At 32.6% G+C, this 27,418-nt stretch overlaps 2 protein-coding genes and 1 long non-coding RNA gene across 10 annotated transcripts; 1 reads left to right on the top strand and 2 right to left on the bottom strand.

Annotated features, from left to right (window-relative positions):
• The first annotated feature begins 867 nt into the window (after positions 1 to 867).
• Positions 868 to 3,955, top strand: LOC141682574 (uncharacterized). 8 transcript variants are annotated; one of them, XR_012559833.1, is made up of 7 exons: positions 869 to 1,132; positions 1,197 to 1,388; positions 1,582 to 1,707; positions 1,882 to 1,921; positions 2,496 to 2,627; positions 3,016 to 3,151; positions 3,663 to 3,955. It is a non-coding gene; the product is annotated as an uncharacterized LOC141682574 (long non-coding RNA). The 8 variants fall into 8 exon arrangements; XR_012559831.1 differs by having other exon boundaries at positions 1,882 to 1,974; XR_012559835.1 differs by having other exon boundaries at positions 868 to 1,123; positions 1,882 to 2,627.
• Positions 3,956 to 9,148: 5,193 nt separating this feature from the next.
• Positions 9,149 to 9,703, bottom strand: LOC141686415 (uncharacterized). Its single transcript, XM_074491453.1, has one exon. The coding sequence runs from the start codon at positions 9,701 to 9,703 to the stop codon at positions 9,149 to 9,151; it is 555 nt and encodes a 184-aa protein (XP_074347554.1).
• Positions 9,704 to 13,723: 4,020 nt separating this feature from the next.
• On the bottom strand, positions 13,724 to 16,274 carry LOC141684796 (organelle RRM domain-containing protein 6, chloroplastic). Its single transcript, XM_074489925.1, has 4 exons — positions 16,069 to 16,274; positions 14,317 to 14,385; positions 14,128 to 14,234; positions 13,724 to 14,037 (listed from the first exon to the last, which is right to left on the bottom strand). Exons 1-4 carry the CDS (start codon positions 16,193 to 16,195, stop codon positions 13,909 to 13,911), a joined length of 432 nt encoding a protein of 143 aa, XP_074346026.1. The 5' UTR covers positions 16,196 to 16,274; the 3' UTR covers positions 13,724 to 13,908.
• Between the last annotated feature and the right edge of the window lie 11,144 nt (positions 16,275 to 27,418).

The following is a 27,418-nucleotide window of genomic DNA, read 5'->3' as shown; positions in this document are numbered from 1 at the left end:
TTATACTATTCAATTCGTGACAACGAATTTATTTGATAGCTCAGTAAATAATTTGAAAAAACAAAACCAAAATGATTAAATAATATCATTGCATGGAAATTAATAAAAAGTAATTTAAAACTTGCAAATAATTTAAATATTTCTCTAAATATTACAAATTTTAAAATTTTAATTTTTTTTATTTTGTTTTGATATTGGTTTTTCTATACAACCCTTTGAGCGAAATTCGAAAAAAGGAAGGAAAATCCAAGTTTAACATATTAATTTAAAAATAAGTTTCAAAATTTGAATGCATAGATTGGGGGGTCATTATGTTCCATATATAATTAGCATAAGATGTTAATTTGATTTGGTCATCGGCCAAAATATCGTTACTAAGTGAAGAGATTGAGTTCGATTCTTTATGTGTACAAATATTAACTTAAATTACCGTTAATAACAAGTTACATATAGAAAGACACATAATTATTAATAAAATAGTGTCCGATCAAATTTACATATAATAAAATCATGTATTAGTTTGAACATGTATAAATTGGATCACATTGTTTGTAAAATAATATCTCAAAAATGGAATTTTTTACAATGATTATTTCAGATCATTTTCCAGCCAACGTAATCTCACTACTAGAAATAGTGCCTACGACATCACTCATTTAACATCAGTTAGAAATGGGACTGATGTTATTTAACATCGAACATTTGAAAACCGATATTAAAGAGGTTTTAAGACATCAGTTTGTTAAATAGCCGATGTCTAATATAATTTTTTTTTAAGTGAAAACCCGCGCTTATTTGTTTCCCGCGTTAAAACATCCAAAAGTTTTCCTCAACGAAATTTTTATTTCTCGGATTTTCCCTCTTTTACCAAAAAACATTCCCCCCTTTAACCAAAAACTCTCTATCAAGGTCTCTCTTCTCTCTCACTCTCACTCTCTCATCATACTCTCTCTTCACTCAGTTTCTCCACTCTCATCTCTCATTATCTCTCTTCTCAATCACTCTTTCTAAACCTAATTATATACCCAATTTGTACAAACTCTTGATTAAACTCGATTAATTCTAAAATCGAGCTCGATTGGTGCTAAATAACTTTGAAAGAAGTTGGGTCTACTCAATTAGTGTGAGAAAAGTAAGTTTATTTCGAATTTATTTTCAAATTTTATGTTTTTATTTTAATAGAGTTTTGTTCACAGGTCTCTGGAACTTTGTTAATCTTGAAAGAAGTTGGGTTTACTGATTTAGTCTGTCGCTCCTTTGTTAATGAAATTGGCACCTGAGGATGTGGTGGTGGTGGCGGTGGATTTGGTGGAAGAGGTGCAAGTAACAGATTTCATTGTTGTTATTAGCAAGCACAGCTTCATATAAGCTGTACTGGATTTTGGAGGGTCAGTTTTGTCATAATTGATAAAACAGCAACAGTTTGCATTTTGCTAATTTTAGAAAGTTGAATGTATATGCTCGTACCTCAGTCACTGTCTCGTCGAATTCACACTTCAATTAGTAATTACATATATAGTAATCAAAATTGAACCGTATTGGTCTTATTTTTCCTCTCCTTATTTCCCCTTTTTTGAACAGGGCAGGACAACGGAGGTTGAGCTTGGTATGCATACTATCAGGTTTCATGGAACCACAGTTACAAGGAGTCATAAGCATGACTGGTTTATCTTAAAAACATATATTTGATACTTTGATTCCGGAATGGTAAGATTGACTTCCACTAAAAGAGTAAATTTTGGGGAATTTTTGTGGATATATTGTAATTTGTGGATATGTACATAAAAAATTTTTAGTTCAAATTTTTAAAACATACATTTGATACTTTGATTTTAAAGCCCTTTTTTTGGTTTAACGTTGTTGTTCATATTCATAATGTAGTATTATATGAGGATGGGAATGTGCAAGTTTGGCGCTTCATGTAAGTATCACAATCCAAGACATGAAGTGGATCTGCAAGCTTAGCAACAATAAGTATCTCTGGATATCCCCTTCGTGCAGTCTGCTCTTTATTTATACTAGCATCAATCCCGTGCAATGCACGGGTTCCCATTAATACTTTAAATTTTTATTTATCAAGTTATATTATATTTTTAAAGTATTTATATAAATATATAATGATTATAAATTTATAATAAAAATAATAGAATAACATGTGGTCGTAATTTAGTAGAATAAATATACTATTTCTAGTAGTTTAACAATTTAGTAGTTTAGCAAATATGTAACACTATTATTTATATCTTTTAATAATAGGATAAGTTGTATTCGTAGTTTAGTAGGATAAGTATACTATATTTAGTAGTAGTTTAATAAATTAGTAGTTTATTAGATATATAATACTATTTATCTATTTTTGTAATAATCAAAATTAGGGAATTATCGTTGAACCAAATTATCTCTATTCCGGCTATTATAGTATAGTATAGTATAGATTACCCTGACATCCATCCATTTTTTTAAGGAGAGTTTTATAATTACTGTTGTTGTGACAGGGTGAAAAATAGTGAAAAGGACAATGCAAGTTTAGTATGACCCGTAAATTTCACCATCCACAGTCAGCCGGCATACATGTTACAGCTCCTGGACCTTTGCCGACAGCAGCAGCTTTGCCATCTGCAATTTATGTAAGTAATTCTTTGTAACATAATTTTAAATGTCGACTGGACATGCTGGCTTGTGCATATTAATCTGGACTATACATATTCTTATTTATAGCCAGGTGCATTGAAGTTATATGAGTTCCTAATACATCTACTCTGATTCTCTATATAGTTTATAATAGTATATAATCTCAAGCTTGTACAATTTGGCAATTGTAGTGGGCTAGGTACATTCCAGCGGCTTCTGGAGCTATCTCCTCCGCCGCAAGCAATAAAAAAATCAGACCATTTACTACTACACACTCATCTATTTAGAACATAAATTTTCTATAAAAGGATGATTCTTACCCTTGCTTTTTTCTGATATAGTTCAGGTGGACCTACACTAACCCTTCTTGGGCTTGAATTGCAGCACTTGTCCATGTCGTGATAACTTGTGCACAAGCAGGCGATCAAGTTGCAAATAAAATTTTGTTAGATGCAGTTCAGGAGTTAGCTAGCTTCAAGTGTGAAGGCTGTTGTGAGAAGACTGGAATTGTGTGGAAAAGGTAGTTTGTCAATATTTTTTGAAACTTTCGGCTATATTGTATACATATATTGATTTTTGTTTTGGTGTTAAGGAGCTTTAGTTCTGGGTATTATATGTACTGATAGTTGAGATGAGTCCATCATAGTTTTGGTAGGTCATCTCTTTGGGTCACACACTCGATAGTCCAAGTCTTGCAATTGTCTCTAGTCTTCGGGTAATCTACTTCATTACTAGAGAATTCTGGAGTCCTTAAGCAAGGGTATACTGGTTGTAATTAATAATTGAGGCCGGGAGTAAACTTAATTTAAGGATACTATTACTTCTTTTAGGAGTTCTAAGCTAGACTTACAAGTATAACTAATTTTTGAGGAGTCTGAATGTGAAAGACCTATATGTGTTAAACTGGAGCAACTCAACAGTACCTAAAATGTCCGTGCATTGTGTTCATGCAAGGTCTGAGTAAAAATACACGTTTTGTATTTTTCAGAATTCAACTTACACATCTCTCTACTGACTAATTATATAAACAGGATCTTCACATGAATCAGTAATGCAGATGATGATCCATCGAAGGCACGTAGTGATACTTGAGCATGTTAGACGAAGATCAATTGGAGTTCTGATGCCCTTTTGCCAAACTTGGATGTCTACCAGATTAGTTCACTACCACAAGCAGAACAAGTTCTTCTTCTTCAATGTATGATGATGCTTTAGTGAGCTAGATAGGTTAGGAATGTGATTGTAAATAGATAGGTTTTGATGTTGATGTAGATGTAGATATAGAAATATGTTGGTTGAATGTTGGTATATAAGTTTTTTCGTATATTTTTGTTCTGGTTTAAGATTAACATCATTTAATTATTAACCAACTGATGTCAAAAATAAACAAAACATAACAATTTTGACCGTATATGCCATTTTTAATATTGCTAACCTATGTGAAACCGATGTGATATGTCATATTTAACATCGGTTCTATGTAGCAACTGATGTATTATATAAAGTAAGACATCATTTATATTAAGGAACTGATATCTATCACTTTAATGTTCTTCCTTGTTATATGTTTATAGTGTTTCTTAACCTCCAAATTACAAGTTTTTACAATTTAGTTTAACATGTTATCAAAAATAAGGGTTAAAAATATATCAGTTTTTTAAGAAAACTGTTGTCTATTTATGCTTTTAACATCGTTTAAAATCGATGTTAAAGACCCTGGTCTTTCTCTATACATGCGAAGACATCGGTTTGAAAAAAAAACATCGGTTTATAACCGATGTCTATATTTCTATTTCTAGTAGTTTTGATAAAGTGTCCATAATATGTTTGACGTTTGATCTTGAAAATCAACCATAAATTCCCCACTCGCCAACCCATATATTATTTTTTGTGCCCGTTTGGGAAATCTGAAAATAAGTAACCTACGACTTCAAATGAATAAATGAATTATAAGTGATAAGTAAAAGAATACTTATAAGTTAAATAAGTGTTTGGATAATTTTACTTATAAGTTAAAAAAAAATTCTCTTAAATGAACTAAAATATATAATTATTAAATATAATTATCTAAATTCTTGAATTTTAAGTTAGATTAATAATTAAAAGTATAAATTTTAAAATTGAGGTTAATAAATTAACGAAAAATCAAAATAAGTTGAGAAAAAGTACGTAGTTACTAACATTCAACTTATCAGCTTATAAGTTGTAAATTCAGCTTATAAGTTGGATCGACAAACATTCGTCGATAAGCTGTTACGGGTTTATAATCATAAGTGACTTATAAGTGGATTTTCAAACAAGCCCTTTGTTAGAATTCACTTCAATTTCTTAGACATGTTCTTTATGCACATTCATCAAACTCAAATTATTTTTATACACGTTCATTAACCCAAATTCACAATAATTTACTTGTCAAATCTGTCTAACCCTGTAAGTTCAAACTCATGTATGGATATATTCATCAAAACTTACTTTATCTTGCAAAATTTGCATTGTCCACAACTTTAAAACTGACTAATTTAAAAAAGAAAATTGACACAAAGTTAATCACACTGTAATGAACATCTATGCAAAATGAAAAACAAAGAAATTGTATATGTTACATACTTGATTGAGATTACAGAGAGATTGAGAGAGAGAGAAGCAAGATAGAGGAGAGAATGTAAAATTTCTAACTAACTAAATGATAACAGCCACACAAACATATCTATACTGAAATGACAGCACAACAAACTTGACAGTCTGTCATTCTCTCTTGACAGCCTGTCATTCTATGTCATTCTCTAATTTGTTGATACTGACTTTGGCTCACTAGCTTCAACTGTACTTGGTAGCATAACATCCCCCCTCAAGGTAGGAGAGGCAAACAAATTTGCCACACCTAGCTTGGACTGGAGCAAGTGAAGTTGATAAGATGGTAATGCTTTGGTGAAGATGTCAGCCGGTTGCAGAACAGTGCGCACATGAATAGGAGAAATTAGACCAGCCTTCACATTGTCACGAACGAGGTGACAGTCAATCTCAATGTGTTTCGTCCGCTCATGAAACACAGGATTGGATGCTATATGGATAGCTGAGTTATTATCACAAAAGAAAGGAATAGGCAGAGGGCTGAGAGCTTGAAGAGACTTTAACAACTGAACAAGCCATATCACTTCACAACAAGTATCGGCCATAGAACGGTACTCGGCCTCAGCAGAGGAGCGAGAAACTGAAGTCTGTTTCTTACATTTCCAGGAGATTAAAGATTTGCCAAGAAGAACAAAATACCCAGTTAAAGACCTTCTAGAATCAGGGCAACCCCCCCCCCAGTCAGAATCACAAAATGCCTGAAGCTGTAGAGAGTTATCAGCAGCAAAGAACAGGCCTTGGCATGGGGAACCCTTAATGTATTTAACCATTTTGAAAGCAGTGGTCAGATGATCAATCTTGGGACAGGAGATAAACTGAGATAAAATGTGAACAGCATATGACAAGTCTGGACGAGTAATGGTCAAGTATAGTAGACGACCAACAAGACGGCTGTAAGTAACGATGTCTGAATTCTGTAGAAGCGGAGAATCATTATCAATCAGTTTATGATTTTGTTCCATAGGAACAGCAGATGGCTTTACAGCTGATAAACCAGTATCATTGAGTATGTCAAGTGCATATTTTCTTTGACTTACAAAGATACCAGCTGTGGAACGAGCAATTTCAAGACCAAGAAAATACTTCATAGGCCCTAAATCTTTGATTTTAAACTGAGAATGCAAAAAAACTTTAACTTTGGCAATAAGATCAGCTGAATTCCCAGTAAGTAAAATATCATCCACATAGACGATAACAACCACAAATTATGACAGTAATTTGAAGATGAACAAACTATGATCAGAAGCAACTTGAGTGAAACCAAATTGAACTAAGGCTGTAGCTAATTTGTCATTCCAGACTCGAGGAGCCTGCTTTAAACCATATATTGACTTCCTAAGTCTGCATACATACTCAATACCAGAAGGAAAAGAATTTGAACTTGATGACAAATATTGAAATCCAGGAGGCAGCTTCATATAGATTTCTTCTGAAAGACATCCATGTAGAAACGAATTATTAACATCCATTTGATGAACGTGCCAGTTAAATTTTGCAGCAAGAGCTAAGACAACACGAACTGTTGTCATTTTAGCAACATGAGCATAGGTCTCAAAATAGTCCACTCCATTTGTCTGAGTAAACCCTTTGGCAACAACACGAGTTTTATACTTATCAACATTTCCATCAGGATTGTATTTAATTTTGAATAACCACTTACAATCCACTATATTTTTATTGACAGGTTTTGGAACAATATCCCAAGTCTAATTGGACTCCAAGGCTGTAATCTCAGCAAGCATAGCTTCATTCCAGTCTTTGTGACTTGCTGTTTGTTTATATGTGTAGGGAACTTTGATGTTAGTGATATTTGTCAAAAAATGGCGATATGGAGAAGTAAACAAATGATACGACATGTATTTGTGTATGGGGTAAATGCACTTATTGATGGAGGCACTATCAGTACTAGTACCAGTACCAACAATAGAAGGCAGACTTGTATAGTCCTTGAACCTGGATGGAACTACCTTAGTTCAGACTGGTCGAGTGGGCACGGAGATGATCTGAGTAGGTTCATCAATATCCTGAGGAACAGAATGAGGTACCTCAGGAGATGTAGGAGCAGAGTCACAGGTAACAGTGGGGACAACTGTATCATGACCAATATCAACAAAAATAGGTGGGAAGTGCAATGGAGAATCAGACATGGAAGTAGCCTCAGTTGTAGTAAGAATGGGAGTTTCAGATGTGTGAGAGATTGTTTGAAAAGGAAAGATGTTTTCAACAAACATTACATCTCTAGATACATAACATATTTTGGTATCAAGGTGCATAACTCTGTACACTTTCTGACCAAAAGGGTAGCCAAGAAATAAGCACTTAAGACCCCTAGGATTGAACTTGTCACTGGAACCAGAAGTATCAGCAATGTAGCATAAACAGCCAAATACTTTGAGATATTGATAATCTGGAAGCTTATTGTATAGCAATTCATATGGTGATTTGAAATGCAATTATTGAACAGGTAATATATTGATCAGATGCACAGCAGTAAGAATGCAGTCTCCCTAGAATTGTTTAGGAAGAGAAGCTTGGAATATAAGAGATCTAGCTACATTTAGAATATGCTGATGCTTCCTCTCGACCACCCCATTCTGTTGGGGTGTATAATGACAGGATGTATGATGGATTATACCTTGAGAAACAAGAAATGTTTGAAGAGTATGGTTTATAAATTCAGTGCTATTATCGGACCTAACAATCTTGACATGTGCCTTAAACTGATTTTTGACTAATACAATAAAATTTTGTAATAATAGAGGCACTTGAGATTTATCAGACACCAAAAACACCCAAGTACATTTTGAATACTCATCAACTATAGTAAGAAATCGATTACACTTTCCATGAGTGCTTTGTTTATAGGGCCCCCACAAGTCATGGTGAATAAGATCAAACAAAGCATATGTATGATTATGAGAAGTAGGAAAGGGTAATCTATGATGTTTGGCCCTTAGACATACATCACATGTGGTAAAAGAAGATGTATTTACAACTGGAATAACAGAGAGCTTATTAAGAATAAGAGCAGCTGGATGACCAAGTCTAGCATGCCAAATCTGGGCCTCCAAGGAAGGTTCAACATGAATTCTGGCACATTGATTACTCTGAGCATTTGAGAGTGTGTAGAGACCAGCATCTGCTCTACCAATCTCTACCATCTGATTCTGGGAATGGTCCTGGAAAATACAGGATTTGTTGGAGAATAAAATAGAGACAGAAGAATTTGCTGTCAGTTTGGATATGGAAATGAGATTACATTGAAATGAAGGTACACACAAGACTTCAGTATGAACAATGTGATTGGACAAAACCACATCACCAATATGTGTAATTTGGGTTGTAGTACCATTAGGTAAATGTAGAGCAGAATTAAGAATTTTAGAATTATGAAGTAAAGACGCATTAGACACAATGTGATAAGTGGCTCCTGAATCTATTATCCAAGTAATAGAAGACTTTGTTTGCACATTGTAGGCATTATGAGAGGAGGAGACACTACATATAGTACCTGACAGATGTGAAGAGCTCCATGGGCCAATATTTTTAATACTTGATTGAATCATCTTAGCAATCTGCTCACACTAAGCATCAGAGAAGATATGTTGTGCAGATACATCATTGCTATTACTGGACTTAGCAGTTACTTGAACATCTGCTGGAACAATCACTTGAGCAGCCTGTTTGACTGCATTGCCACCAGATCTGAGCTTAGGCTTAGGCTTACCGTGTAGCCTGTGCCAATAAGGATAACCATGGAGAAAGAAGCACTTATCCTGAGAATGTCCAGGATTATGGCAATAGTCACATATAGCAGATATGTCCATAATTTTCTTAGGATTGATTTGAGTTGGTTGCTTGGTCCTCTGATGTGAAAACTTGACATTCATAGCCATGTTTTAACAACAGAACAAGGAGGAGAAGTTCTTTGATTTTCCTCTTGAAGCAAAAGTGAGTAGGCTTGACTCAAGGTTGGTAAAGGCTGCATCATGAGCATTTGACCCCTTTTACTCGTAAACACATCATTCATCCCCATAAGAAACTGACTGAGATTGTTAAGCTGTTCATAAGCTTCTAGTTTTCCATTAACACCACAAGTACAAGAGTTTTGAGGGCAAATGCACTTAGGAATAGGTGATAAAGCATTCAATTCATCTGTGAGAGTTCTCAGCTTGGTGAAGTAGGCAGTGATAGACATAGATCCTTGAGTAAGAGCTGTTAACTCTTTCTTAAGTTGAAATATTCTGGGAACATTTCCTTGAGAAAATCTAACTGATAGATCATCCCAAATCTCTTGTGCAGTGCTGAAATAAACAACGATATCTCGAATATCATTTGAAATTGAGTTTAACAACCATGACAATACCATGTCATTGCAACGATGCCAAAACGCATACAGAGCCGTATTACTAGCAGGTTTCACTAACGATCCATCATTCATTCCTAACTTGTTCTTAGCAGATAGAGCCAATTTAATAGAACGGCTTCATTGCAGGTAATTTTGGGCAGTAAGAGACTGAGTAACAAGGGCGATACCTAGATTATCAGAACTCTGTAAGAAATATGGATGATATGCATCAATAATTGTTGTTGCAGAAGCAGATGCAGTAGAATTAGATTCGTTTTGAGTATTCGCCATTAGATGATTGATATTCGAAGCAACTGCAGCAGAATAGGATTTGCGATTCATATGAAATCAGTCAAACTGATAAGCTGAATTAGATACAGCTAATTGATTTGCAACAGTGCGAAAAACAGATCTGAAATCATTTCGAACTGCTTAGCAGAGATGATGATAATGATGATGAAGAAACAACAACGAAGAGCGTGAACAAGATCTAGTGATGCTCTGATACCCGGACACAAAGTTAATCACACTGTAATGAACATCTATGCAAAATGAACAAAGAAATTGTATCTGTTACATACTTGATTAAGATTACAGAGAGATTGAGAGAGAGAGAATCAAGAGAGAGGAGAGAATGTAAATTTTCTAACTAACTAAATGATAACAGCCACACAAACATATCTATACTGAAATGACAGCACAACAAACTTGACAGTCTGTCATTCTCTCTTGACAGCCTGTCATTCTATGTCATTCTCTAATTTGTTGATACTGACTTTGGCTCACTAGCTTCAACTGTACTTGGTAGCATAACAAAAATACCACCACTATGATACATTTATGCGAAAGTCGGTTGAGGAGTGTTCCGGAAAATAAAAGAAGCGGCCATAAAAAACACAAAAAGCATATTACACGTACACATATACACACAAGAAGTGGCCATTTTTCTATATACAAGGAGCAACAGGGAGAAATAAGTAATTAGCATACATTAAAATAATGTAAATTTCTTCCCCCCCTAATTTGAACTTTAAATTTCATTACAAGAAACCTGCTAACATACACAACACTGATTGATTACAAAATAGCAGGCTAACATTGAAGTATAAACCATAATTAGAATGATACATGATACCGAATAATTAAGACTTAACTGCATTATGATGGCCTGAACTTTAATACTTTAGCACGAAAATGACTCAATAATAAAAGTGGCCAATTACTTAGCTGCACTATTTTTTTTAATCATTTTAATGCATTTCGTCCACTATAACGCTGTTAGAGCAACTCCAACAATTACCTAAAGTTTTCTTCAAAAATAATATAAATAAATAAATAAATCATAAATGAGCTCCTAACAATTTAAGATACAAAAATATTTATTTACTCCAACAATCATCTTCAAACACACTCTCCTCCACTATTTTATTACTTAAATATCAAATGCCCATAATTATACAAAAGAAGGAGAACTATAGCAAGCACATGAGAACCATTTTTTTTATTATTAAATGAAAAGAGGAGAGAAAGTATACTCCTCATGTTTGAGGAAAGGTTTGAAGAATTTAAGTTTTTGAGAAAGAGTTAGGAGTCTTTTGGAGAACATATTAGCTTTGAATTCTTCAAAATATGACTAAGGAGGGTGTATTAGGGGTGTGCACGGCTCGGTTCGGTTCGGTTCGGTTTTTACCGAAAACCGTTACCGAACCGTGTATGTCGGTTCGGTTCGGTTTCTAGCTATTAATCGTAACCGAACCGTTCGGAACGGTTATTTTCGGTTCGGTTAACCGTTTATCGGTTTCGGTTTTTTTCGGTTTTTATTTTTTTTAAAAAAAATAATTATTTAATATAATACTAAGAATATTTATAGACGTTATTTAATATAAATCTAAGAAAATTAATTATTTGATATAGTGTAACAAACAAGTAGCATCGTTAAATGAGGGATTCGTATTGATGAATTAATAGAGCTATAATATGAATGACTATCGACAAGTCTAAGTGCAAGTAAATGACTATCATAATCCATCTACAGGCCCAACAACAAAAGGTTTTTAAAATTCTTATATAAATTTGGCAAGTATCATATACTCATATTTGTATAAAATAGATAAGTAAATAAATATATATTAAATATTTTAAAATAATATTAGCGGTTCGGTTTTTCGGTTCGGTTTTAAGGATAAAACCATAACCGTTACCAAACCGTCCGATCGGTTCGGTTCGGTTACGGTTTTTGTCGGTTTCGATTTTTTTCGGTGCGGTTTTTCGGTTTTTCGGTCCGGTTTCGGTTTTTCGGTTTTTGTTTGCTCGCCCCTAGGGTGTATAAAGGGGGTGTTGGAGTTGCTCTTAGGCTTTTGAAGAGTAATTTTGTTTGGTTAACTTACAACGGCTATTTCATAGAGATGTGTGTGTATATATAATGGCAGATGACAAACTTGAAACCATAAGCAAAGTATCTATCAAACTTACTCAAAAATTGAACAAATATAAGCAACTATGAAGTGTTTTGTGGTAAGTGGGCTGTAGAAAGAACGGCTCGAACTACCAACTTGGGAAGAAGATTTTCGGATTGTCCTCAAGGAAATAACGAATGTGGCTTTTTTGATGGGTTGAAGGTTGTAGCTGGTGCAAGCCCATAACAGCTAAATTGGAGGAAATTAGCTTTCTTGTTTGTAGCTCTAGTTTTGTTATTGAACTTTGTATTTGTGGGAGCTTATAAAGATAATTAGTGGTTTATGATCTTTATGATCTTTGTAATACAAGTATTTCTATTAGACTCATTTGCACAATTATATGGCTGATTTTATTTTTATTGCAAGTAAATATTGTCCTGTTTTGTGTTATAATGGTCAAAATTGAAGATGTGATTCATATTATTTGCAAAAAGAAAGTAAATAACAAAATTAAAATAAAACTGGTAGTTGCATTAATTGAAGAAATTCATACAGCACAATCAAATGTACAAGTTCTGTCACCCAAAAGTAGCAAATGAAAAGTACCACATATGTGACCATCTTATACTATTTGCCACAAAGAAAACAGCTACCGAGGCCAACCACCTCATAAAGATTTTAAATACTGCAACAACCTAGCATTGAAGGGATGGTTGGACAAAAAGATATACATTGTCCAATTTCACTTCTTTTTACTGACAAGGCTGTTATATTGCACACATACATCTCCACTTACATGTTTTTGGGATTTATAAGTGTGCACATTAGCATCAAATCATCATCGGACTGCAACTCAAATAAACCAGATTCCATACTAGTCCCAGGCAGTCTATACCATAGTTTGTGAAACCCCACTTCTGACCCACACTCTAACAACATTGACTTGATTTCTAACAAACTAATTTCATCTCAATCACACCATTCAACATAAACAACTTCACCCCCGATATACCTTTTCGGATAATCTTATAATTCCCCATTACAGTACATTTTTATTGTAAACAGTTCCAGACCTAAAAAAGGAATTTTTATTCAACTAAAACTCGAAATATGTAGGGAACACAAACGTAAACACCTATCGATTAATCAATCGTAACAACAACAATTTAGTCAGTCGAACACACTTTTAAAGTATATCATACATACTATTTTACAAATTCTACTAACAAGTAAAATCAAAAGCCATATATTTACATAAACAGTTATAATGATGCTTTAATAAAAAAAGCCCCAAATTATAAGCACAAAACCCTAACATATTTGCATGCATGAGTACACAATCAAAGAAATAGATCACTTACTAGCATATTCAGGGCCCTCATATGGTTTGTACTTGTCCACGTCTTCCTTTGCCCTCAATATCCATGTCATTTTTTCTCCAATTTTGAAAATACGCCAATTAGATACTGAGAAAAGGGGGAAACAGAGATATAGGGGGGGAAGAGATAATGAAGCTGTTACTTTTAGTAATTGAATTTAATTGAGGTCATCTGTTTGCAATTTACTATAATAACCCTGACTTTACAAATTCTTATTGAAACAGTCTAACAGCATCATACTCATTGGACAGAATGCATTCAACTGCTAAAAATAAATTAGTTCGGGTAAGCAATTGACAACTTTATAATTGAGTCATTTTCGTGCAAAAAAAATAAAGTTTAGGCCATCATAGTGCAATTAAATCAATTACTACCATCCTACAACATACTGACCGAGTGACTGTAGTCCGTATATTGCTCATAAAGTTTGTGTTTCAAGACTTGAGAATACACAAGCAAAATCTGTTTTACTAATTCTCTCACTAGCTGAAAATGAAAAGTAGACAATGTGATTGCATAATTATTAGCTCTCTTCCTCTTGCAGAGTCGATGTCATTTGCCCTGTAGGGGGTCCTGAGGTTATAGGGGGTCTGTAATATGAACGCTTATCAAGCTTCGCAAGTTCAACATATATCAATCTGCCATCAACATACTGCCAGAAAAGAGAAGAATTGTAAGTATCTTAGGCCATGGAAAGTCAAGAACTATAAACATGAACGAAACGAAAAAAGGAAATCACAACCTTTTGGTCCATGTTTTCTAGAGCTTGCAAGGCTGCCTCCTGACTACTATATTGAATAAATGCATACCCTTTTGATCTCTTTCTGACTTCATCTTTAACGATCTTAACTGCTTATAAGTTGATAAAAGTATATATGTATAGATCAGTTCTTAAACTTTAAAATGATAGCGCAATTAGATGGACACATACCTTCAGCTATAGTGCCAAAGTTTGAAAATTCCTTCTCCAAACAACTTTCAGTGGTTGAATATGACAGGTCTGCAGTTTATTGTATCAACCACGTTTCACATATAATTCTTGAAGTAAAATCTATAACAATGGACAAAAGAGACATAGACTGCAAACCATATTAAGGAGTATCTGTTTCATTTGTTTACATTATTTGGTAAATTTATGCAATCCATGATGCTTCAAAAGTTCTTCGTCTCTCTTAGCAATCTGGCAATTAAACTGACTGCCCCTAATCCTGAGAGGCATTATTTTCTATATTGAAGCTTGGAAACATAAGTTTTTACTACTCTAATATTTTTCAGTGGAGCAACTTTATTGCGGAGAATATTACAGTTCCCTATCAAATAGGGTGAAAAAGACTGACCAAGGAAGAATCCAATCACGCACTCCGGGGATCAGCCTCATCCAAAGTGGTGAGGACACCTCATGAATCATAATTAACTAATAAAGACAATAAAAGTCACTCTCTTCTTCTTCAATGTCATTCTCCTTTAACTCGCTCAAAGGACTTCTTCAGAAATCCTGGACACTATTCTTCTACTTAAATTCAAGAACAGAACATAGTTGCAAATTTTGAGTCCTTTCCTTTTGTAGATCTTTAATTTACAACATAAGCGTTGAACATTCATTTATCAATGTTTTAGACCTATGAATATTAACTCATCAAAAGATTTGTAAAATTCTCAGAACTGAGAAATTAGTAAATCACTGCCTTTTAAAAGGAGACACAAATATTTTTATAAGTTACAACGATGGGGCGATCAGGCTGATTAAGTTAATAAATTTTTTCAGGATTAGGAGTGGTTAAACCCCCAAATCAAATGACCATTGAGGAAATTCTAATTACACTACTGTTGTTAAATTTCAGCATTGTAATTGGAATATTCCACCATAATATCCAAATTAATTTTTATGAGAGTTTTAGGATGTGTTTTTTCATATACCACTACAAATTACCAACTCTCGCGCAAGAAATGTGGCTTAACCGGATCATATATCCTTAACGTTAACATTTAAGCGAGATACCTCATATATTAGGCTATGACTAACCCGAATTTTGACTGATTCAAACAAATAAGAAAGGCCAGCGGAGCGAATGATCTTGAGAAAACTTGTAACCAGACATTATGTTCACGGGGCACTTAAAAAACTCGATACATTTATAATACTAAATCCACACATCAATAAACAAAACACAAAAACGATAATTGTATGTGAAATCAACATCAATAAGAAACCAACCACTCGATGCATTTACAAAGTTGAACTAAATTTGCTTAATCACGGTGACATACTAACACAAATGTACTGAAAATTATAAATGTTCACTTAAAGAGAGCTCAAAGTTCAAACCCAGTATTAAAAATCAAAACTTGCTCAAAATCAAGAAAACCCAGTAATGAAAATCAAAACTTGATCAAGAATCAAGAAAACCTAGTATTAAAAATCAAACTTTGGTAAACAATCAAGAAAATCAAGAAAACCCAGCAATAAAAATCAAAACTTGCTCAAGAATCAAGAAACCCCAGTATTAAAAAGCAAAACTTGCTCAAATTCAAGATAACCCAGTAATAAAAATCAAAACTTGATCAAGAACTAAGAAAACCCAGTATTAAAAAATCAAAACTTGATCAAGAATCAAGAAACCCCAGTAATAAAAATAAAAACTTGATGAAGAATCAAGAAAATCAAGAAATGAAAAAAACTTACTTCTGACCATGATTTTGCTAGCAAGAGGGAAGTCAAAGGAAGAAGCTTTAATGGGTTTTAGTTTATCAAACTTGGGGTTCTGTGGAGTGTTTATGCCAAAATTCAACCATATATTTGTTGTTGCCATTGTTGTCTTGTTGGTATAAACTGAGGGAGCTATAGTTGGGGGTTTAATTAGGGTTATTGGTTATTGATACGGGTCGGGTCAAGAAACCAATGCTTTTTTAGAAAGATACACAAAAAATGGTATAAATAATTCTTACAAAATAATGTGTCATGGTTTATGTGGCATTATAAAATGATTTTATTGGTGCATTTTCAATTAACCAATAAAAAGTTGATAAGCGGTATGTTGTAAAAATTTTAGAAACTAATTTGGTACCCAAATATTTTCCTTTTTGGAAATAAAATAAGATACTTATTTTGGAAAAAAATTGAAACATATTAATCTATTATTCTTAATTTCTGCTAGGGAAAAATTCCATAAAATTATCTTTCTATCCAAAAAATTTAAAAACTTCTACTTAACTTTTTTAAAAATAAGGGTATGGATGTAAATGAAGCATATTAAATGGGTTAACGAATCGGGGTATAGACTATCCATGGGTAATAATCAATATCATGGGTAAAAATTAAATCTATACCTAACAGATTATAACAAATTTTTTAATTTTGAAAAACTGATCCACAATTCAAGCACATGATTTTTGCAGATTGACCTTTTCTCGCCTTCTTGGTTTCATTCACCATTGATGGCTATCAAAGAACTGCAAAGTTCTTCTTCACTCTGCTTGACTCTATGATTTTCATATAAATCATTCTATAACATGAAGATTAATGATGAAAGAACCAATGGATGAAGAACCTAAATATCATACACCAGGAAATCATTCACGTAAATGGTTCGTCCTCCTTCATCGGCTATGTAGATTACGTGTTCTCATTCCTTTCTTTCAAATTACAGCTTCCAAACGACCGCCTACGGCCTTGCCACTGTCTCAATCTTCATTGGAACCTGGTAATTTGAGTATTTTGATGTTTTTATTATACAGTGCATGCCCATCTAAGATTGTACATATCCTCTTCATGTTTAAAAGATATAGATTATATCTCTGTAGAACATGTTTGTTTGTTGATCTTCACTTAACACCAGATAATAAGCGACAATTGAAACATACAACAAAGCAACAATCTTCGCTTTCAAAACGAAGTTTGTTTACGAAATATAGTTCTCATTCTGCAGAACATTTAATGAGCGGTATGTGTGTCTTGCAATATTTGTTTATGTTCCGCCGCATAAGTATTTTGTGCTGAGTTTATTGAGTGTCATATTGCAAATAATTGTTTGTTTTACCATGTATCAGGTTCATAAGGTTATGCGGATGAAAATGCACATATTAATACTAGCCAATCTTCTGACATTACTGAAATTCCAAGCATGGTAATCACCTGTTTGTAATCTACTTTTTTATTGTTTAATTGCACATGATTAAATCATGTTTGTATTCAAATATTACCAAAAATCCTTGCTTTTTCGTGAACCAAGTTCATCAATTTTTGCAAATGAAAATGCACACGTTAATGCTAGGCGATTTTTTGTCAATACTGAAACGCCAAAGTATGGTTTGTGTTTGTATTTATTTTTTCTGTGAGATTTAAGATTATTAAATTATTATATATGATTAAATGTATGTTATGTTTAGTGTCCGAATTACTAGACAACCAGACAGGCACACAGCTTTTGAAATCAAAACAACATAGTTTAGTAGTAAAAACAGAAGATCTGATGCTACATCAGATGCAACGAAGCACGGTAGACATCCATAGACAAATTTGTTCTTTCGTGTTTACGTTTATATTACTAAATGGTTCTTAAATTGTTGCAAGAACAAAACGAATACCCATGAATCCTATTGATAAATTTGCAACTGCCCATACTACTCAAAAACCAGTAGTGAACAATACTAACAAGGTTTCAACAACAGTGAATCTGTATTTGAAGCAAAATTTTGTTGAATTGTTTATTTCCATTCAATGTGTCCTGTACACATGATAAGATTCTTTGATTTTTTCCTGCAGTACAGAATCGAGTTCCACTGTCAACATTGAATCTTAATGATTTCTCACATGGTTCCAACATAAAGCGTGTCACATGTACATTTGAAGGCTTGCCTCCAAATCCAGTGGGTAATTTAATTGACAGCGAATGATACAGATCTTCCAGTGCCTCATCTAATAATTTTCAAACACCACCCACATCGAAATTTGGTATTTATTTACATTTACTGATGTTGCAAACTGCCATTTTAAGAATTGTTTGTTTTATATCAAATAGTGACACACCAGCTAATTTAGAAAACAAACAATAACAGGTCCAGGTAGATTTACGTCGTCACCATTGAGTGGTACCACATATACTCCTGTAAATTTTGCTGTAATTCCTCATATGGAGATGGTCAGTGTTTACAAAAGTTATTTACATTTACTGATGTTGCAAACTGACATTTTCAGAATTCTTTATTTTATATTAAATAGTGACACACCAGCTAATTTGGTTCACAAACAGTAACAGGTTCAGGTAGATTTACGGCGTCACCATTGAGTGGTACCACATATACTCCTGTAAATTTTGTTGCATTTAAATCAGTTAATTCCTCATATGGAGATGGTCAGTGTTTACAAAAGTTATTAATTTAATTTCCTCTACGCTTTAAATTGTGATATTATTTAAAAGCATCCTGAACATGCAGGCAAATCATCATGTGTCGGTCAATCTGCAAGTGGATTCACTCCTTCATCCAGGAGGTTACAAAACGTGAATTTTTAAGGTTTAACAATGTATCCTGTGATTTTTTTTTATTTTAACGTGGCCAGATTTTCCGGAATTTAATGATATATGAATTAATCATTTTAATTTGCAGATATACCAGAATTTAGGAACGAACAAGTTCCAACTTCAAAATCCACGACACATATGGGACAACGTAAGATTATTTTTGAACTTCCAACTGCTACAATAACCCGTTCTAACAATCCAGGTAAAATTCAGTCAATACCATAATTTTTTATAGTATTGTGATATTGTGACTTCCTAATATTATTTTTTCATAAATAATTGCAGATATACCAAAATCTGCAAATATAGCTAAACCAGTTCCGAAATATACACAACAGCTGGGACATGATAGGATTAATTTCCAACTTCCGGCATCTACAATTACAGCTTCTACAAATCCAGTTATATCATCTCATGAACGTGTAATATTTATTAACTGTTACATGTAATGCAAATCCAGGTATATCATCTCATTAAGGCATAATGTTATTGTATCAAAATAAATGTATTGCAGATAACACATGCCCGTCTGTGTCAAGATCAAAAAGACCTTTCAAAATTACGCAGAACCTAAAAGACCGCAATTATATCGAGTATTTTGATAATGTGGAGATGGAGGATCATTCTGAACGTAAACAGAACTTACATTTGTGATGCATTGATACTGTCATCAATTTAATTAAATTTTATATATCTGATCATTACCATTAACAAAAGACAGAAATTCCAATGGAATTCGGCGGATATGATTCTGCGGAAGAATTTGATCTTCACACTAACGGTATGACTGTAAACTGATTTCAGGCCTGCATTTACTGTAATACATTGATATTGATTCCTTTATTTTGTGTTTTTTAATAATCTTTGACAGACCTATGGAAATGATATATGGATCTTGGAAAGGCTGACAAACTTTGTCCATACTGTAAAGCCATTATGTGGAATAATGAACGGAATAACAAATCAAACAAGCATACGTCACCAACTTTTTCTGTTTGTTGTCAGAATGGGCAGGTCCAGTTAACACCGGAGAAACCTACTCCTCCGTTTTTAGCTAAATTGTTATCTGGTGGAAAGAAAACTCAGCATTATAAAATAAAGATCCGGATATATAACTCACTGTTTGCGTTTACATCAATTGGAGGTAAAATTGACAATAGTATAAACAGAGGAGGAGCTCTTTACATTTTCAAGCTCTGTGGTCAAAATTATCATTTGATTGGAAGCATATGCCCGACTACTGGTGAAACTCCAAAGTTTTGTCAGTTGTACGTATATGATACTGAGAATGAAATAGAAAATAGAAAGCGAGCGGGTAGCGATTCTACAGATTCAGACATTGTAAAAGGTCTTCTTCTGATGCTTGATGAGAATAATCGATTGGTTAATAGCTTTCGTATGGCTAGAGACCGGTTCAAAAACAATGAACCTGAGGAAGTTGAGTTGGAATTAATTTCATGTAAAGCAGCGGATGATAGATCTAATAATGTTGGACCTTCTAACGAGGTTGGTGTTCTGATTGTTGGTGACCTAGAAGACTCATGCGGAACCCGGGATATTGTTGTTCAGACAAAAACTAAACAACTTCAGAGGATTTTCGAGACCAATGCCCATTTCATGCCTTTACAGTATCCTTTACTTTTCCCTCATGGTGATGAAGGATTCCACTTGAAAATTCCATTAATGGGAAAAAATGGTGGTCCACCTCCTAAAATTATTGAAGATGATGGTGATGGAGTGGAATCAAAACAGAGATGTTATGTTTCAATGCGGGAATATTATGCCTACAAACTCATGATCAGACTAACTGAAGGTACTACATTACTGTTAAAAATGTTTAAAAAAAGATTGTCAATTCTTGCGTTTAAATTGAAGAAGATTGTACTTATACATATATTCCATCTTAGGTACTCCCACAAGGTTAGTGTCTGGGGACAACTTGTTGTGGAGACTAATAAGAATTATGAGAAGGCTAAAAATGATCACATTGTCATAGCAATCATGACAAGCTCCAAGCTTAAAATATATAAGAGTAATCTTTTCAAAATCATTAATCTAATATAATTAATCTAGGAGAATCATTTTGTCAAGGTCTATTTAACCTTTAATGAGAAAATTTTACAGGTTCAGTCCAATTTAGTACACTTCCTTCGTTAAAGATCTACCTCAATTTAGAAAATGATTATATGAATGAAATGAAGATCAGGTATATATTTATGACTATTTATCCGCTTACATTATATTGAAACATTTACCAATTGTTGGAGCAGTGTTCTTTACTAATAAGTTAACATGTTCGCAATGATCTAAGACTACAGGAAGAAGGTTACAAACCAGCTCCCAACACACAAGGTTCTTCGATTCCAAGCTCACCAATGCATGTTATTCAAACTATAACAGTGCAACCGCTCAACCAGAAGACTAATTATGATGACTTCGAGGTGATAAAATTATGTTTCCAGTTTTACTTTACTTTTTTTCTAAGTTAGAATCTTTAATTACTAAAGTAAGTGATATGCTGAGAATTACGCAGAAAACCTTTATGTGCTCCGTCAAAATATCCGTTGTAGAAGACTCCGAAAACTAGTGGTATTTGAGTTGTATAAAATGTGAGGAAGATGCGTACAAGTATGAAGGAAGGTACAAATATTCGAAATCTAGTTATATCATGCCGGTGCCTGTGAAGAGGTATAGTACAATAAATAAATATGCATAGGTTATTTATTTTAATGCTGAGTTTAATATTTGTTCTCTGCGTCTAACCAATCAGATAGAAGATTGTTGTTCTTGCTGGTGATTCCAACGAGGCTTTTAACTTTGTACTAATGGACAAGCCTGTGAAGCGTATGGTTGGCCAAACTGCAACAAAGATGATACTGGACAATCCTAAGGTAAACATAACAACTATTTAAGTAAACTAATAGTCCTAACACCTTTGTCCATTTTCAATATAGTTTATCAATGCTTAAAATTAAATTAATGTGTAGACTGAAGATGGCTATTCAAAGAAAATCAAAGACATTGCTGGAAAGGAAGTTATATTTGTCATTCAGATAACTGACGACAATGTGAATTTGGAAAGCCAAATCTATAAGGTCATTGACTGTTTTGATAAAGATTATTCAATCTCTTCTCCTTCTGATGCTACAATGGTTGGCTTTGCTGTATCAAGTTCTTCTAAGGTAAACATAAGACATATATTAATGTTGTTAATTAACTAACTGAGGTATTCATTGTCCTAAATTATTTCTTCTTCTACTCAGAATATGGTTGATCTATCAAATCATTCTGAAACTCCCGGCTCTATTCACTCCACTTCGAAAAAAATAAAAATGGTATGATGCCTGTTTTTATAATGTTTTATTCTTCATAGTTGATAATGGAGTTTTCTAAAATATGCTACAATTTTTTGTAAACAGGAAAAGTGAAAGAGGATGATGAAATCTTCATCGTATTTGTCAACATTGCAGAATTTGTTTGAATTAGATGGAACTATCTTTAGTTCGTAATAAGTTCTATTTGCTTTCCCATTAAGAAGATTGCTTTGATTTGCTTCTCAAACTTAATTCCTTTAAATATTATCATAATTTTGTATTTTGTTTCGGATTCTTGGAGTAATGGAAGTTTTTCGTTAAGATTTCAAGATTTAATAATCCATTTATTTGGTCTTTATTTTACACTGCATATTTTTTGGTAATAGAGTAAAATCTGCAACAACTGTCTTTGCTAACAAATAAATCGCTATAAGTTAACAAATATTAAGAAGTTTTTAATATTGTCATATTTTTCTAATCTCCGTATATCACAGATAAAGAAGTGTACAAAAGCTAAGAATATGTTATATACTTATATAGTGTTTATGTAAAATAGTAGTTTCTCTTACCATTATTATGTAAGAGTTCAAAAGTTTGGTCATGTATCCACACACTCTATTGATCTTTCTTTTACTGTTTCTTCTACATGTGTAGTTATATAGTGTTTGTGTAAAATAGTAGTATTATGGTAATCTATGTCAATCATAGAAAAATTGGTGTAAAAAAAGTGAGAATGACATATCTCTTTAACTCTATGATGTCCATACTTTAAGGTCAATATGATAGACAAGTGATATTATTTTTACATTTTACATAGAGCTTATGACTTTATATTTTTTGGTAGTTAATCAGAAATTGTAAACATACGATAAAACAATAGAATTTCTAACTACTCTGCAAAAATATAACAACAAAGATAAAATAAACCAACTTAAAGCCAGTAATTATATTCCAAAAAAATGTTCCCGAATCAATAAGGTAGTTACACAACCATAGTAAAGTAACATGTTAGAAAAACATGATGAGAACGAGAAGCAGTAGTCTGACACATTAACAGAACCGAAAAAACATAGTCTTAAAGCTGCATATATGGGAAAAACATCTCAAGGCCTGTGTGGGAAAGTCACCAGAAAAACTACAGCCTGATCTTCTTCCAACAATTGAAATACAAATGTTTCATGTAATGAGATCTCATTGTCTCTAACAAACTGATTCCAACCACTTGAAAGCCTAAACATCTTCCCCGATTTGACAACACCGACATACCAACTCCCGGCAGCAGTTCTCAAATTTACCATGTCAGCAGCTATCCATTGTCCATTTGGTGATTCAATGTAGCTCGGGATATACTACAATACAGATGTAAAAAATAAGTACAAGTCAGAGTATTAAAAAAAATAGGGCAACTGTGTTATAAAATTTTATAAAATATTTTCGTACCACTCCATGAGATGTGTTGTCCACATTGGATGCTGTCATGACATGGGTAAAAGTCATGTTCTCATTGTTGTGAATATCAACTTCCAGGTTAACAGGAAGTTGAACAGGTTCATCAACAATCTCCATCTCTGACTTGTAGTATAAATAACATTAAATTCAAAAAAAAAATGAATATATAAGTTTAAAAATAATTACATGCTTTGTATAGTAGATATAACCTGAACTTTCAAAATCTTGGTCAAGTATCATTGCTTCCACATTTAAATTATCAAATATCATAACAAAAAAGTTTCCTTCACCAAAGTAGGTAAACAAAATTTTGTCAGTCTCGCTCAAACCATATTCTCGCACAAGATCTTCAAGGCCATACATCTTTCTCTCAGTTTTGGAACACGTTCCTTCATATCGACTTCCATTTCTCATGTAGAACTACACTTTAGGTGGTAGCAGCTTCCCAAATGCTCTCCAGAAATGTGTAGGAATTGGCTATCAAAGATCAAAGATTAATAAAGTACCAGCTTTTATATTTTACTAATAAATGGATAAATTGCTAAAGTGCACAGAATTATAGGCTCTGTACAAGTGGATATGACCGACAACATTGTAATCTACTTTTTTTTACCTAAATATCAGAAACATAAAATAACTGACTTCGACAGAAAATAGTGTTCTTACAATTTCTCCATTTTGAAATGCAGGATTGTTAAGAAACACCAGGAACTTCCATCCTATACCAGTCATTAAATCTGAAAAAACATATCATTCATAAGAAACTTTATTTTTATCATAGTAGTCCAACAAGATTTTTATGAAGTTTGTGTATAGTACCTTGATCATAGAAAGTGTCGCGTGGAATTGTCCTATTCTTGAAGTATATAACCTCCCAGAGGTCATCCTACAAACAATTCACAAAGAATTTCCCGTTGCCCTTATAAGAGTAAATCAAAGTGGAACTGAACAAACCTCGACAATCAATGTCGAACTCTTTCATGTGACAGAGAGACTGTTCAGACTTCTTGAAATTCACATAGGTTTCATGTCCATTAGCAAGTACAAGAATTACTTTACTAGGAATAGATTGCCGAAGACTATTGACAAAGTTATCAGGTAGTTTCTGGAAATTGACAAATTTGTTTTCACATTAGTACTTTTAAATCATATAATATCATTAAACTCTTCAGGCATGCAATAAGATCAAATGATAGTAGAATGCACATTAGCATTATATTAGTAAAATATACCATTTCACGAAGGTCTCTGTCATCACGTGGGAGAGTTACAAAGAACGATGGATTTTCCTCGCTAAAGTACCTAAGCTGATGTAATGTTGGATAAAGAGCACACATAATATATAGAGTTAAAAATGATGAATATACTATAGTACATTACAAGGATTGATAGTGAATTTTAGTTTACCATCTCTGAATCTTTCAAGGTTTGCATGTTTGCACTACGAAAATCAGTATTTCCACTCATATCTGTAATATAAACAGGCAATATAGCTCATATGAAATGACAATGATTGTATATCGGAGCCTCTGTAACACTATCATCTCCTAATTCATCTAAAAAGTAGCAAGACTGTTCCGATATTTACTTGCCATAAAAACTGTACTAAATCAACTGTCAATTAAGTAGCAAGAATGAGGAACACATTCGAATCATTATACCCATTGCAACAAACTAAACTTTGGAAATCCGTCTATGGTATCACGACTGAAAAAACAGAGTAGAACAACAAGTATTCACTATTACTAAAGGCCACTGTATTCACCATTACTAAATTATCGAACTACACCAAGTATAACAACAAATACTGTACAATTACAGCAGAGTATCGCATATCAAATGAATTGGTCATGATTTTAAACAAAATAAAAAACTACAATTGTGAATTCATATATTGAATTCTACATACGTCGATGTTTACTACTGCTAAAATTAAACATCAATTTTCTCTGCTTCTCACATTATGCGGAGACTACTAAAAAATGATAAATTGGGCACCGAGTATAACAGATAACGTACAATTGAGGAATAGTATCCTATATCAAATTCCTTACCCAAGATTTTAAACAAAAAAAAACTATAATTGTGAATGCATATATCAAATAGAACATACCTACATGTTTACTACTCATCAAATAAAACATCAATTTGCTCTGCTTCTCAAATTATGCGGATACTACTATTCATAACCCGGTCGGATTAGGTCTTTACATGCATCAATTAAGATCAATACAACTTGAATTACATTCTCAATGATCATATATATCAAACCAGATAAGTTAGATAAACTACTATAACAACCGATTGGGACAAATTGAAGCATACAACTAAACTTCAAATTAAAGAAACAGTAGCAGAGGATTGAGGAATTAGTACCATAGTGTAGATTATCAGAGAATTGAGCTTGGTATGAGGATTGATAGACCTTCTACGCCGGGGATTTGAGCAAGAATCGAGAGAAACGGCCGATCCTATATCTGCATGCAACCCCTTTTGTACACTAGACAAAAGTAATAAATTCAACTACTTTTGACCCATATCTTTTTTATGAACCAATAAATAAATTTTTATTGTATCACTAAACAATTTAAAAATAATTTAATTTAATTACGTAATAAATCAAATGAGATATGTTGAAAATATTTGAATTTTACATAATTATTAGAATAAATTTAAAATTATATGAGTTGTGAATAGAAAGTTGTGTTAGCGGAGAAAAAAATATTGATTAACAATTTTGTAATGAAAATATATTACATAATTTAAGAAAATTTAAAAAAATAAGCCTTTGGCATTTTTTATAAGCAAGACTCTGACATTTTTTAGAATACAATGAAAATTATATGAGTTGTGGACGAATTTAAGTGTTTGGGGGAAAAAAATATTATTTCTATAAATCAATAAAAAAAATTTATTGTATCACTAAATAATTTAAAACTAATTTAATTTAATTACGTAATAAATCAAATGAGATATGTTGAAAATATTTGAATTTTGCATAATTCTTAGAATAAATTTTAAGTTATATAAGTTGTGGACGGAATGTTGTGTTAGCGGAGAAAAAAATATTGATTACTAATTTTATAATTATAATATATTACATCATTTTTGAATATAATACGTAAATTTTTATAACTTTAAAAGTTAAGACTTTAGCATTTTTTTAAGTAAGACCTTGGTATTTTTTATAATATAGTTAAAATTATATGAGTTGTGGACGAATTTTTGTGTTAGCGGACAAAAAAAAATATTTTCATAATTTTATAATGAAAATATTGTACTACTTCGTTTCACATTTCATATCTATAAACAATAAACGAGGACAGATGCACGAAAAATAACCAATGCAATTAGTTAAATATAATAATATATATAAACGTTAAACAAGGACAGATACATAAAAAAACGGAAGCAATTTGTTAAATTTAACAAAATTTTATTTTTCTTTCTTAATTAGGTTCGTAAAATAATTTAATATACTTATATTAATTTAATAAAACTGGAAAAAAATATCGTAAAAATTTAAGAAAATAAAAAAAAAACTGTGTGTGCGTAACACGGGCATATTACTAGTTACATGCAAATATATGGGCAGTTGAAAATGTAACTTTTTATGCTAATGAATTGCAAACTTGCATTATAAAATTTTCAATAATTATAATAATTGATATAATATGAAAGATAATGTATTAAGGTTGCTTATTGGTCATCTATTTTTTTCAGAAAAAATAAATATAAATGCATATTTTTG

Source organism: Apium graveolens, chromosome 9 (genome assembly GCF_009905375.1).
Source record: "Apium graveolens cultivar Ventura chromosome 9, ASM990537v1, whole genome shotgun sequence".
Lineage (NCBI taxonomy): Eukaryota > Viridiplantae > Streptophyta > Magnoliopsida > Apiales > Apiaceae > Apium > Apium graveolens.
This window is presented reverse-complemented; position numbering and strand designations above follow the sequence as displayed.